This window comes from Perognathus longimembris, chromosome 12 (genome assembly GCF_023159225.1).
Source record: "Perognathus longimembris pacificus isolate PPM17 chromosome 12, ASM2315922v1, whole genome shotgun sequence".
NCBI classification, from domain to species: domain Eukaryota; kingdom Metazoa; phylum Chordata; class Mammalia; order Rodentia; family Heteromyidae; genus Perognathus; species Perognathus longimembris.
Genome location: NC_063172.1, coordinates 63,173,178 through 63,186,822, shown reverse-complemented (window position 1 = coordinate 63,186,822; position 13,645 = coordinate 63,173,178). Strand labels below are relative to the sequence as shown.

The window sequence follows — 13,645 nt, the reverse complement described above, 5'->3', positions numbered from 1 at the left end:
CTATCCAGAAGTCACTGCCCAGATCTCTTCTGACAGAGATGAATGAGCCCAGAACAAGGCAAGCTCTGGGGCTTCAGAGTCCTCAGTACCGGCCGGAAACCCAGAGAAACTTCCCAGAGGGCACAGTGATCCCAACTCCTGGGTGAGCGTTAGATACTTCGCGGGTGGGATGGGAAGGAAAATTGGGAGGGCGCAAGGGAAGGGATGACATTGTCCCGAAGTAAATGCACTTTCTGTCTGACTTGTGTACCTGTAACCCCTCTGTTTTCAGCATGTTCACATAAAAATAATAACCCTCCAAAAGATGATTTAAGTTCTGCACTCAATGATTATTTCTTTGTGATGTGAAGGAGCCTAACAATCGCCAATGAGTTAAAAAAAAGTCCGTTACATCGAACAAGTGGTTTAAAATAATAAAAGGTAGTAATGAGCTTTGCTTGTCTTACAGGAATAATTTAAATATGTCACAAGAATTGCTCTAGATTCCATTCTCTAAAGTTAATGAATTTGTTGGCTGAAAAAATAATATCATGCCCAGAGAAGAATTTTTATTTCGAAACATGACATAGAAAAATGATGAACTACAAAAGAAAGAAGAACAAAATAAATACTTGTGAATATAGGCAGAGTAAATGGATTAAAGGATGACAGTTTATAATAATAAAAACTCTGGATACTACAAAGAAAGGGCTCTGTAAGACAAAGCAGGCTTTACTAAAGGTACAAGAAAACTTGTCAGCATTTGCGTGCATTGTCATTGTCTGCATTCAGTAGTCATAATTACAGTGATTAGGTACTCTACAGATAGGTAATTGTAGTAAAGTACTTTGTAAAACTTCAACGGACTGCTATTTTTAGTTTAAAAGTAGATGAAAGAAACCATACAGGGAAAAGAAAAATCCATAAACTAGTGAAAAAGACACACAAAGAGTCTTAGAAGAAATGCAATGGCGAGTCCGATAACGAGGAAGTCTAAGGAGTTATTTGCACGGTCACTTTCCTGGGAAAACCAGGTTTTGGAAGCTCAAGTGAATGGACACTGCCTTGCTTGGCTGTGGACTGAGAGCTGTGAATCTAGCACTGATGTGGGGGGGGATCATGATTTCAGGGAAACCTGGGTTATCCAGGGAGATGGTGAAAAACAAAGAAAGAAAAGTAAGCTATCACCATGGCCCTTGGCCAAAATCAATCAACCAATCAATCAATCAATCAATCAATAAGATGAAATCAAATCGGTGGGACCACATGTTTAAACCAAGAGTCAAGGAAGAAGGCAGCAACCAGAACCAATTATTCTGGTTTTGGGGAAGCAAGGAACCATGATTAGATAGCTGGAATTTCTTGTTTTACCTGAGAAGACAAGAATCACAGGGAGCAGCAAAGCCCACGGTGTGGTAACGGTGATGTTCAGAGGCAAGCGGAGGGGAGATGAAGGGGACTAAGTCAGCAGGGCAGGTACCTTCCCGGGCCGCCCTGCAGGTCCAACGTGAATCCAGGGGCAGAGCAGCCCCCGGGGCCTGGGGCCAGACTGAAAACACACCGGGCCCATTGGACGGCGCTGGGGCAAAGGCAATGCACGCAGGTGCTTTTGAAAGACGCGGTTCTTTCGAAAGGTGTGCCAGAGTGTTTCAAGTGTCTGTACAGATGTGTGAGTAGTAAGTGAACAAGTCAGCCAGCCACTCTGCGTTTTTTGTTGCTTTTTTTTTTTTTAAAAAAAAAATAAAGATGGGATCTTGCTGTTGGTACAGGCTGCACTAAAATTCTGGGGTTCAAGTGATTTTTCTGCCTCCATCCAAGTGCTGAAACTCCCCCCCACCCCCACCCCCATAAAAAAGGAAGAAAGAAAGAGCCCCACAAAGCAAAGCAAAACCAAAACCCTATCACCATCATTACCACCACCACCACCACCACCACCACCACCACCACCACCAGCAACAAAACCAAAAGAACAAAACCTGAGTTAAGGGCTGACATTGCTCAAACCCAAATGAAGGGGACTCTTAAAGTTGGATCCTTCTAATGGAAAGACCTGGAAAAATGTGTTATTTTATCATGGTTTTTTTAATTCACTACCAGGTTCTAAAACCTCTGGACAAAAAAACATCCAATTTGAGACCCGCGACTTACCAATTTTCTTAAAGGTATCTTTTTATAATAATAATATTTACTAGTAAGAATCATTCCATTATCCCCACTTAGGTATATGATTGGCATCATAAACAATAGTTTCAAAAGTAGAATTTTGATTTTTCATGTCAAATCATATCTGCTGTAGTCTTCGGTCAGTAAATGGCAATTTCAGGATTCCCTCCTTAAGGTTTTCAGGCTACAAGCTTGAAGTCACTGTAAATTCCCCTGCATTTCTCATGACATATGAATAAATCACAATTATTAGAGACTAACTTCAAAATGTGATCACTTCATGGTATCACTACCTTTATTTCTCTAGATTAAAGTATATTCTCTCAGTCTGGGTACTTTGCATTACAGACACTTTGATCTGCCATTTACACTTTGCTGGTATACTTGCTCTGGAAAAAAATTATATTAAGCAGAGTAAGGCAGACCCAGCAAAAAGTAGGTTGCATGGTTTCCCATATATGTAATAATTAGAATATGCTTATGATGTTTTTTAACAGGAGAACCCAATAACCCATTTGCTAAGTGCATGAGACAATATATAATGAAGCATATCAACATGAACTCCATGAATTGGAAACAAGAGGTTCTTATGATATCCTGTATATAGTTATTTCTTTTTTCTTCTTAGTTTTCTATACCCTGTGTCTTGTATATATCTCTCTGTCTTTGTCCCTTCCTTCCTTCCTTCCTTCCTTCCTTCCTTCCTTCCTTCCTTCCTTCTTTCCTTTCTCTGTCTCTTTCTCTCTCTCTCTCACACACACACACACACACACACACAAACTCACATACATACACACAAAATAGTCAGCCAGAGTATTTCCAGTCTACAGAGTCCATATTTGAGACATCATCATTTTTTAATTGAGTATAAAATTGAAGGTCTGCTTAATCTTGGCAAAATTCCTTTCTAGTTTGCAAAGATTGAGAAGAGCAATTTTGGTTTTATTTGCTTCTCGATTTAGCAGAGTCACAATGCTTTTCCTCAGCGCTGCAATGTAAATGTTAGCTAGTTCTAATGAAGACAAATTCTGCTCCATCAGGACTGTCCCGCTCATTAAGTGAGACAGATGGCAGTCTTCCCATGTTTTGTTGGATTCAGCTTCTTGAAGCTGAGTCACTCATTTAGTGATGTCTATAGGAATAATAGGGATTTTTTTTTTCTGCAGGAAAAAGCAAATGAGTCAAGATTTTGATAGAATAAGTTTTTCGAACAAATGAGCCAAGTACTTCCCAAATTTGGGGAGGTATGGATATATGTTTTGTTTTGGGGACACCTTCAAAACATAATGTATACCTCACATTATATGATCAGTGGGAGGTAATGATTCTCGAAGATTTACTCACATGGAGTTTTATTTTTAAAGATCTTGAGATTTCTTGGATATGGCAAAAGCAAGAACTGAAACAACTCATCCCTGGGCATCTGCTGCCGTGTTGAAATTTACAAGATTAGCCAGTAACTGCCAAATGTTAGTGCCCAACCCTGCCCTTATTTTACATCCTTGTCATAAGTAAGCAGAGCCACTAAGTAGCGGCCAGAAACATAAGAGATGAGGAGGAAGAAGATTCCTTGTGAAGTCATTCTAACTTATTTCTGATGAGTGGTAGATTCTTGCAGAACATTCACTGGGAATTGCTGAAAGCTCTAAATTCATTATGGAAGTGGAGGAAGATCACCGCAAGGGCCACAGTAATCTCTCAGGTAAAGATACTCTTCAATCAGTTATCTGCAGTTAGACAATTTCTAAGAAGCACAACGAAATTCATAGGAAAAAAAAAGAGAAACAAAATGTTGTATGGTACTATTTTTATACAATGTTAACCATGTTTTTACTTGAGTTTTCTCATTTCATTGCAAACAATGAAATGGCAATTTAAAGTATTTAAATAGTACCATTATCCATCTGCTTTGTTGATTTTTTGGATACGTTTCGAATTTTCTAAGCTTTTGCAATAATAACATGATGTATGAATTTTGGAATATGAATACATTTATCTTTTAATTCAAATGAGATTTTTAATCTGCATTCATTTGAATTGTTTAAACACGGGCAACTTTTTATCCTGCTACTTTTTAGGAAACAGAAGCAATTGTTTTTACTGTGGGGTATTTTGAGTGGATCACAAGAAATCCAGCCTAGGACGAACCCACTGCTCTGATAGCTTCACAGTAGATGGAATATTACTTACATTTTAAAATCAAGTGCTCACCTTGCCTTTGGAAAGTAGAATTCCTCTTTAGAAGATGGCTTCACTTGATAGATGAGGAAAACTCTAGTGCTGAGCTATCAGGTCCCAAGGTCAGGGTGGTAAAATGGGACCCAACCCCTCTCTGTGTCCTCCATGTTCTTTTCCCATGGCCACAGTGCTCATCCTTCTATACAAACACAGGGCCCTGGGGAAGTTCCTCAAAGCCATAGGTTTCAGCCTCCTCAACGGCAGAATGGTGGCTTGGATTTTTTTCAACCTTAAGGCTTAGTTAGGTCTTCTTCATTTTGAATCTGGGTTTCTTCAGTAGGATGGCATGTGATGAATGAAAGTTAATGAGGGTCAGTTGACCCAATGGACACAATGCCAAGGTCAGTGAGCATAGAACAAACTTCCAGGAAGCCACTGCGGTTGTCAGGAACTTGTACAACCAGGGCAATAGTTTTGCATTAAGATCTAATTTTAACAGTCTCATGAAATCAAAAGAAGAAAGGAGGAGGCAGAGGAGGAGAAGCTTTTATACATGTAAAAAATTAGTTAGGATCAAGGACCCTGTCTACTACACATAGCACTTATGCTCAACTCTGTAGCCTGGGGGGAGCTTTTGTTGTTATAGAGAATGAAAAATAACGAAGAGGTGTAAACAAGTGAGGTGACACGTATTAAGAAGAGTTGGCCCTGTATTAATCAATGATGAAGAGCAGCACCCTGGTTGACTATGGGAATGCGGCAATTGATTGACAAGTGGGAAGGAGGGACCTTTCTAAAGTGATAGAAACGGTCTATCATTTGACTGAGACATTGGTTATGTGGGTGTGTGCACTTTTTTCCAGAATTATTCATATTGTATTCTTCATATCTGTACATTTCACCATATGTAAATATTATTCCAATTAAAAATACAATTATGCAAAGCTTGGTGCTGGTGGCTCACACCTGTCATCCTAGCTACTAAGAAGATGGGGAGCGGAGGATCACAATATCCAGGCAGCCTAGGCAAACAAGTCTGTGAGAAAAGCGCAGCTGGGGCTCAAGTGGTGGAGTGCCAGGGAGAAATCCATCCAGCGAAAGCGCTGCGGGGCCCTAGGTTCAAACCCCAGCCCCAGCACCAAAATAAGAACGACAACAAGAACAACAACAATAAACAATTTTGATGTGAGTATAAGCTAGTTGTGTTTTTTTCCCTCCAGAAAACTGTATGTCATGGACTCGCTTCTTAGTACTGGGATAGAGTAGCAGGAAGAAAAGTCACATGGATGTTTTCTTGAGAAATATTTATAGAGAATTCTGTGATTTTTTTTTTGTTGTTCCCTTCGACTATTTCCAGAGTGAAGTTTCTGACTTTAGATTGATGAGTGATTTCTCCCGCAGCCTGGGCGGCAGTGTTTAGGGTTGACATCATTGTGTGGGGTGGGAGACAGAGCAGAAATAGGGACCTGACCCATGTTTTCTCTGAAAAGGAAGGGGGGGGGGGCATCCATTAATCACTTCACTCTTTCCTGTATCCAAGATCTGTACATATCTCAGAACACTGGAGGAACACGATACCAGGCCTGAACACGGACATTCAGATTGCCCCAATACTGTTTAGTAGCTTGAGAACACGTTTTATCTTGTCGTGTTGAGACTATGGTCCGTCTTTTCTGCTCACGAATGAGCTGCCTCGGTTTACCTTTGTCTCTCACGTCCCGGGCAACACCATCCACTGCGAATCCTTGGGGTCTGGAACTTGAGCTGCTGGCCTTGCTGACGCCACACCCCAACAACACACGCCAATGTTTCTCTTAGAAACGATTGGTAGAAGATTTTTTTTCCCCACAGGTTTTTTTTTTTTTTTCCTTTAAATCATTTTGCATGCCTCCTATTGGATAGTGTTAAAAAATTAAAAACCAATTTTTGTTTACAATTAACAAGTGCTCATATAAGAAGGAAATGACTAAAACACATAGCCACCCGAGCACCTAGAACTCATCTAACTGAACACTGCTAATAGTACACAGACTGAGTGAAGAACTGGGCGACTCGTGGAGGGCAGGAGGCCCAGGCGCTGTCTGGGAGGGAGGTGGTACGAGTCCAGTCGGTTCCACAGCGTTGGCCCTCGATGGTGCTTCGGCTCCCTAGGTCAAATCCAGCAGCCGCGTTTCCAAGTCAATGGCATTACTTATTTCGACCTAGAAAATAAAACGTGAATTGGCTTTAAACAAGTAAAACACTAAAAATGACAATCCTTCCTCTTCTTCCGGGGCCTTTTGAAATGCAAACCAACTTCTGCATCTCCTTGCTCCTGTCTAACCGTAGCAATCAGAGAGCTGGAATAGTCGACTGTCGTGCTTTGCAGATGAGCGTGGCAGTTGGGCTTCAAAGGATGGGGCCAGTTTCCGGGGAGAAAGTGCCCATCCCACAGCAGTTGTGGCGGTGAGAGTTGGGGTCATCCCTACTGGGTGCATCAGAGGTAGAGGACAGAGGTGCATAGCGCCTATCAGCCATAACCCTGGCCTAATCTTCCAGCATCTTGTTGTGGACTGCTTAAGCATTGGCCTTGTCTGGCTTTCATATCACCTAATCCGGGGCCCATTTCTCTTCCATACACCCTTCCCTGTGATGATTAATTTCATGTGTCAACTTGGCTAGGCCACAGTGCCCTGATACTCGTTCAAATGCCATTTTAAATGTCACTGTGATGGTATCTTCTGGATGAGATTCGAATTTAAATCAGTAGATGTTGTGTCACGCACATGTGTGGGTCTCAGCCGAGGCCCCGAAGAGAAAAAGTCTACAAAGTTCCTGAGGGAAAGAAATTCCCAAGGGAGAAGAAATTTGACCTGAAAATTGCCTTCGGATTCCAACTACAATTTTCTATCTTCCCTTGATGTCCAACCTGACCTGCAGGTTTTGGACATGCCAGTCTCCATAATTGTGTGAGGCAACTTATTAAAAATCTTACACCTGCTCCCCATCTGTCTGTCTGTCTGTCTGTCTGTCCATCCGTCCATCTGTTCTTCTCTGCATATCTCCATACCTTGAAATGGATGCTAGTGATTCTATTTCTTTGGGGAACCCTGCCTAATGTATACTCGCATGTTCAGTCTATGATTTTGGCACAAACTCTGCATATTCCTGATGAGTCCTAATCAGGAAGCCTTGGGAATGTGAGGTTCTGAATTACGATCCTTGCACAAAACCAACACCCACACAGTACATGCTGCACAATTCGTATTTAACAAATACTTGTCACATACATCACCTCTCAGGGTTCCTCTGTGGTGAGGTCTTTGCTGATCCAGATCTCACCTTCCAAGATCCAGCTGCATTTTGTCTCCGGGAAGATTTTCACCTCTCCTCAGGCATATTGCTTTCCCATCCGGCTACCAACGCCACTCATGTGACCAGCTGTGGCCCATACGCAGCTGCTGACCTCCAGCTCCACGACTCACCATCCTCCAGTCGCTCCACCCGACCATGAACGTGGTATCCCTCCAACTCCCACATTACCAGCATTACAACACAAAAGACCGTGTCCATAATAAGCTTAGATCTCCATCTAGACACTTCTTTTCTGCTCAGTTCAGTAACTATACTATGGTATGAAATGGATTATGTAGTCATAATTTGAAACAGTTAAGACTTTCTCAACCTCCAAGTTCACCTTATCTTGGTAGCCATTCTCGAGAAAACAGAGGGCTCCATCCTCGACATCATGGCTCTCTCCTACCTTCCTACAGTGTTTCCTCCGCTCTCTGGATTCTTTGTGTGTGAATTACACGTCCACCTGTCTGTTCCTATTGCCATTTTGAATTTTTGGCAGGGATTTAAGTGGAAAGATAAAGAGTTGGGTTCATTATGAGGAGATTTTAGAGTTTTAGAAAATCTCTAAGTCAGAAAGGGCAGTGGCGTTCCCCGAGCCAACGAGTACATAAAGTCCTTCTAGGTTCGAGCTCACATGACAGGTAAAGGAGAGCTTCTTAGTTAGTGGTGGGATTGGTGAGAGCTGAGGGCATCTCAGAGTAGCCACTCTGAGTTCTGCGTCGGGGGGTACTGCTCGGATATGGGCTTCCTCATCTTGGAAAATAATTCTTATGTTCACAAGGCAGCATGAGAAGAAGGCTTCATAACATTCTGGGAACAGAGTGAGGTCACATGGCAGAAGACACGTCTGTGTCCCCAGTGAGACAGGACGATGCTGGACCTCCAGTCCTGGGGGTCACCTGGCCCTCGCGTGTGTTCACTGGTGGTGATATCATGGCTTCCCAGAATGGAGAGAGGTCCAAGTCCAAGGACTGGCAACTGACACCTGTCATCGTCAGGAGATCAAGCCACCTCAGCCATACAAATCCAGACATGTCATTGCTACACGGTCACCGTCAAATGACCACACATTAGCATGAGCTCTTACCGTACGTAGTCCCTGAAATGGTGAAATCATTGCTCATGATGGATGGGAAAGTTACTAATGGCCGTGAAAGGGAAAGCACTCTAAAGCCAGGGAGGGGAGGGAGTCCTAATGCAGCTGCTGCTTTGCTAAGGAAGGCAGGCGGGGAAGCCCGTCTCTCCTCGGGGCCAGCCGAGGTGCTCACAGTGCTCGTGGGGGCCAGGTAATGCCTCCCCAAAGGGCCGTCCATTTCCAGGGCCCACTGCTGCTGCTGGAGAACTGGGACCCCATGCTCGGTAATGGGCACACGCTCATTCTTCTCTGTGGAAACAGCTCAGCCACTGTGGGGGACAGCGAGGAGGATCTGACAGAGCTTGTTGCTCTGTCTGTGTAGATGACATTCAGCCTTAGCTGATCGAGAACTAATGAGAGAGCTTCCCTTTTATTCACCTTTACGTTCCTCCAGACATACATAGCTTGTTAGCACATGGGTGGTGATTTTGTTTTTTCTGGTTAAATGGATATAATTCTCTCCAGCTTTTCTGCCAAAGCTGGCTTTGAACCATGAACCTTAGGTCTCATCCTGTTGAGTAGCAAGAATTACAGGGATGAGCGACCAGAGCAGTGATTGTTGTTCTCTAAATTTAAAAGCAACTTCCTCCCTCCCTCCCAATCTCTCTCTCTCTCTCTCTCTCTCTCTCTCTCTCTCTCTCACACACACACACACACACACACACACACACACACACACATCTTATATTTCCTAATAGGGTCTGATCTAGATACTGTCAATGCAGTATGGTCTGATATGAAACTAATGTATATACAGGGCTACTGGCACAAAGGAGCTGTTCTCAGGAAAGAGAGACAGACCTACCCCTCTCTACATCCGTCCCACAGCCTGATGGTCGGGAATGGGTTTCCCGAAGGCCTGGACTTGTAGGCACAGAGGCCTCGCAGTCAGGGCCTCTTGAGTGGCAGCAGTGGCAGCCTGAAGTGGGATTAGTCTCCTCTGTCGATCAGCATTTAGTGGTGGGCACAGCCACGCAATCAGCAGTGACCACATAGCATGGAGCAATTTTTGTGAAGGAAAAATGAGCTTCCAGCAAAGGCAATCAGAGAAGTCGAGAAAGAAAAGAGGAGTCAAGCTCTCATTTGGAAGTCTTAGAAAAGATTGCTTAAAAGGGATGGGCAGAGTTCAGGGCTGATTTTCTTTATCAAGTCTCTCTTCACGGCATCACGGGGCATCTTCATGGAAATTTCTAGGATCGTCAGATTTGGCTCTACTTCTGTACAGCTCAGTCCTAGAATTCAGCTGTTACCTCTATTTGATAAACTGCCTTAGTCTAATTAGTTTTAGGAGAAGAATTACTGCTACATGGAGCTTCATTTTCCTATTACCCAGTTGCTAACCAGTTTGATGGACATACACCACTCATGGTTTTGACAAAAGTTTAACTGAGTTCCCTGCTGTGTCCTCTCGAATCCCGTCTCCCTTTCCTAGCGGTGTGAGTTGGTGCTGTTATTTTCCTTCCTGTGGGTAAGTCTGTTTTTGCTAGCCCTTTCCCCTTGGGTCACTGCTGAGTTCTTGCCAAACCTTCACAAAGCCTCATGGAGTACTTGACCCTCAGCTCCCAGCCTTTGCAATTGTGGGGGGGGGGGGACGGGACTGTGGAGTCAGCATGTGGGGGGAGGGATGGGGTAACCCCGGTGGGAGCTAGGCTGGAGTCATGATGCAATTTCTACTCCTTCCCTGGCAGTGTGGCAAGAGGAAGGACTCCTGACCCGTGTGTCCCATATCTCCAAGTGAAACCCACATGGCAAGCAGTGACAGCAGTTCTTTAGCCTCAGGCACAAACGGCAATGTTATTTAGTTGGCAAATCAGTGGTTACTAAATGGCTCTTAGCGCCCTCCGCAGGGCTGTCGTGGTTCCTGCTTTGCTTCGGCAATTGCTTCCTTCTAGGTGAAGCTGAGTTTACGGGAGAACTCCGGCAGACATTATGTAGGATCACCATTTTAACTTTGCCCTCTGCCCAAAAGCCACCCAAGGTAGCCCCCGTATGGGGAGGGGCATCTACTTTCTTCTTCAGTCTGCGAGTGTGTGTGTGTGTGTGTGTGTCTGTGTGTGTGTGTGAGAGAGAGAGAGAGAGAGAGAGAGAGAGAAAGAGGGTCTTAGGGTTGGAAGTCAGAGCCTTGTACTTCACAAACAACTGCACTATCACTTCAGTTATGCTTCAGCCCTTCTAATGTCAGTTTATTTTCAGATCGGATCTTGCATGTTTGTTTGGGCTAGCTTCAAACTGTGACCCTCCCATCTCTTCCTCATGTGTAGCTGGGATAACAGCAGGTACCATAGATTTCCCATATATAATCATAAGCTTCGCCACTGTCCGCATCCCCCGCCCAAGCAGTACCTTTTGATGACTGTACAGTAGCACTCTATTGTTACACAAAGCCATATTCTTGTCAGAAGTTCTGTGTTTGGGCAGAGGCATGATGACATATATCTACCATGCTGTGCCGCCCTGATTAGGCGCACCGCCTTCCCTGTCTGCTGTACTCGCTCATGTCCTCCCTCCCCCCCCACCTCCCGAGCTGAGACTGTCTCCATAATTTTGCCTTTTTCAAAGTATCAGATAGACATAATCATACAACATGTAGCCTTTACAGTATGGCTTATTTTGCTTCGTCATATGCATTCACTTTTCATAAGTAGATAGTTCATTTTCTTAAGCACAAAATAATAATGCAATTATCTGGATTACTAGTTTATTATCCATTCATCTACCACAGGACATCTTGTTTTGTTTTCCAAGTTTTAGAAATTATGAGTAAAGCGTCTGTAAACATCTGTGTTTTTGTGTGGAACTAATTTCTCAGCTCCATTGGTGAATATGAAGGAGCTTCATCACTCAATTGTGTGATAAAAGAAACCTTAGTTTTGTAAGAAAGTGCCAAACTGTCTTGCAAAGTGATCGCATATCTTCTTCTTCTTCTTCTTTTTTTTTTTTTTTGCCAGTCCTGGGCCTTGGACTCAGGGCCTGAGCACTGTCCCTGGCTTCTTTTTACTCAAGGCTAGCACTCTGCCACTTGAGCCACAGCGCCACTTCTGGCCTTTTCTCTCTCTATATATATGTGGTGCTGGGGAATCAAACACAGGGCTTCATGTATACGAGGCCGGCACTCTTGCCACTAGGCCATATCCCCAACCTTGGCTCAGCATCTTCTTCTGAGACAACCTCTTCACTAAAAAGTAGCCATATCCCTTCAACATCATTTTGTATTTTCTATTTCTATGCCTGTCTCCTTCCCTAGATCATTTGTCGTTGGAGGTCAAGTCTCAAGGGTTAATTTGTCTTTTTTTTTTCTTATTTATTGTCAAAGTGATGTACAGACAGGTTACAGTTTCATACATTAGGCACATTTGTTAATTTGTCTTTATATAACCAGCACCTAGGACATGCCTGGTACCCACATTCCAGATAATCAGTGAATGGCTATAACATGAACTAAATGGACTATTTAACTAGTGGGGGGTGGGGGAAGCAAGAAAGCTTTAGCCTTCTTAGCTGGAAAGCCAGATTTCACCTCAGCTCTACCACAACCACTCTGCCTGGATACATATTCACGCAGTTTGACTATGGGCGTACTGACACTGAAACATGGGAACAGAAGTGTCTTCCTGAACAATTCTGCAGTGTCACTGATGAATGGCGTGTCAGCTTGCGTCTACTCATCTCACGTTGAAAGGCTCGTACACACGTGTCTGTGGTGTCCCAAGGGTTCTCCTAGTCATCTTAATGAAGTGATTTCCTCATCAAATTTGGTTTTGCACTCCACGGAGATTAAACGGCTGTAACTGAAGCTAAAAAGCAGTGTTCACTCCTCTCTCTATCAATTTAACACGAGGTTGGCTTTTTCTCTAAACTATTGTGCAGAGCCATTGGGGCTGATGTGGTTTCATTGCCTGGGAACAATGGAATCCAATATGCAATCATTATTAAGAGATCAGTCAGCTTACACCTGTCATCCTAGCTACTCAAGAAGCTGAGATCTGAAGATCATTATTTGAAGCCAGCCTGTCCAGGAAAGTCCCTGAGATTCTTACCACCAATTAACCATTTAACAGCTGGAAGTTGAGTTGTGGCTAATGTGGTAGAGTGACAGCCTTGTGTAAAAAGTTAAGGGACAGCGCTCAAACCCCGAGTTCAAGCTTCTGCATGGGCATTAAAAAAAGAAGAAAGGAAAAAGAAAGAAAGAAATCAAGTAGAGCTGGGAATGGGGCTTAGTGGTAGAGTGCTTGCTTAGCATGCATGAAGCCCTGGGTTCGATTCCTCAGTACTACATAGACAGAAAAAGCCAGAAGTGGCGCTGTGGCTCAAGGAGCACAAAGAGAAGCTCAGGGACTGTCAGTGCTCAGGCCCTGAACTCATCAAGCCCCAGGACTGGCCAAAAAAAGACATCAAGTAGATAGAGGCTAGAAAGACTTGTGCTACAATATCTGCATACCAAGGAAGATCACAGACATTGACCTCTTAACTTGTTTCAGGCACAAAAATTTCAATTCGGGCTCAGTTTGATCATGGTTGAAAGATGTTCCATATTCATCTGACATGATACATGCATACTCTTTCAAAGTAGAAAGCTGTTTGACTGCTTTTTACAGCCTGTGGCTTATGCTACATTCAGCTGCAGTGCTGTGAGTTCAACCGTGAACAGAGGCTGAGGGAAAGCCCTTTGAGGAGAGGAGGAGGTGATCAAAGCCTTTTAGGTGATCTGAAGATGTTTTATGTATTCTACATTCACAGAGAAGGAAGGTTCTTCAGAGAACATAAAAGGAAGTCACTTGCCCCCGGGCCATTCCACAAGAACACTTTGGAGCCAGTAGGTATGCGTGAATTCATTTTTTGATGTCAAGAAACCCA

General features: G+C 43.5%; 1 protein-coding gene across 1 annotated transcript in view; it reads right to left on the bottom strand.

Annotated features, from left to right (window-relative positions):
- Positions 1 to 6,267: 6,267 nt before the first annotated feature.
- Positions 6,268 to 13,645, bottom strand: part of Nkain3 (sodium/potassium transporting ATPase interacting 3) — a 233,266-nt gene continuing 225,888 nt past the window's right edge. Inside the window, exon 7 of the mRNA XM_048358671.1 lies at positions 6,268 to 6,521. Coding sequence (XP_048214628.1) covers positions 6,468 to 6,521 — 54 coding nt within the window. The 3' untranslated portion in view covers positions 6,268 to 6,467. The remainder of the gene's footprint in view (positions 6,522 to 13,645) is intronic.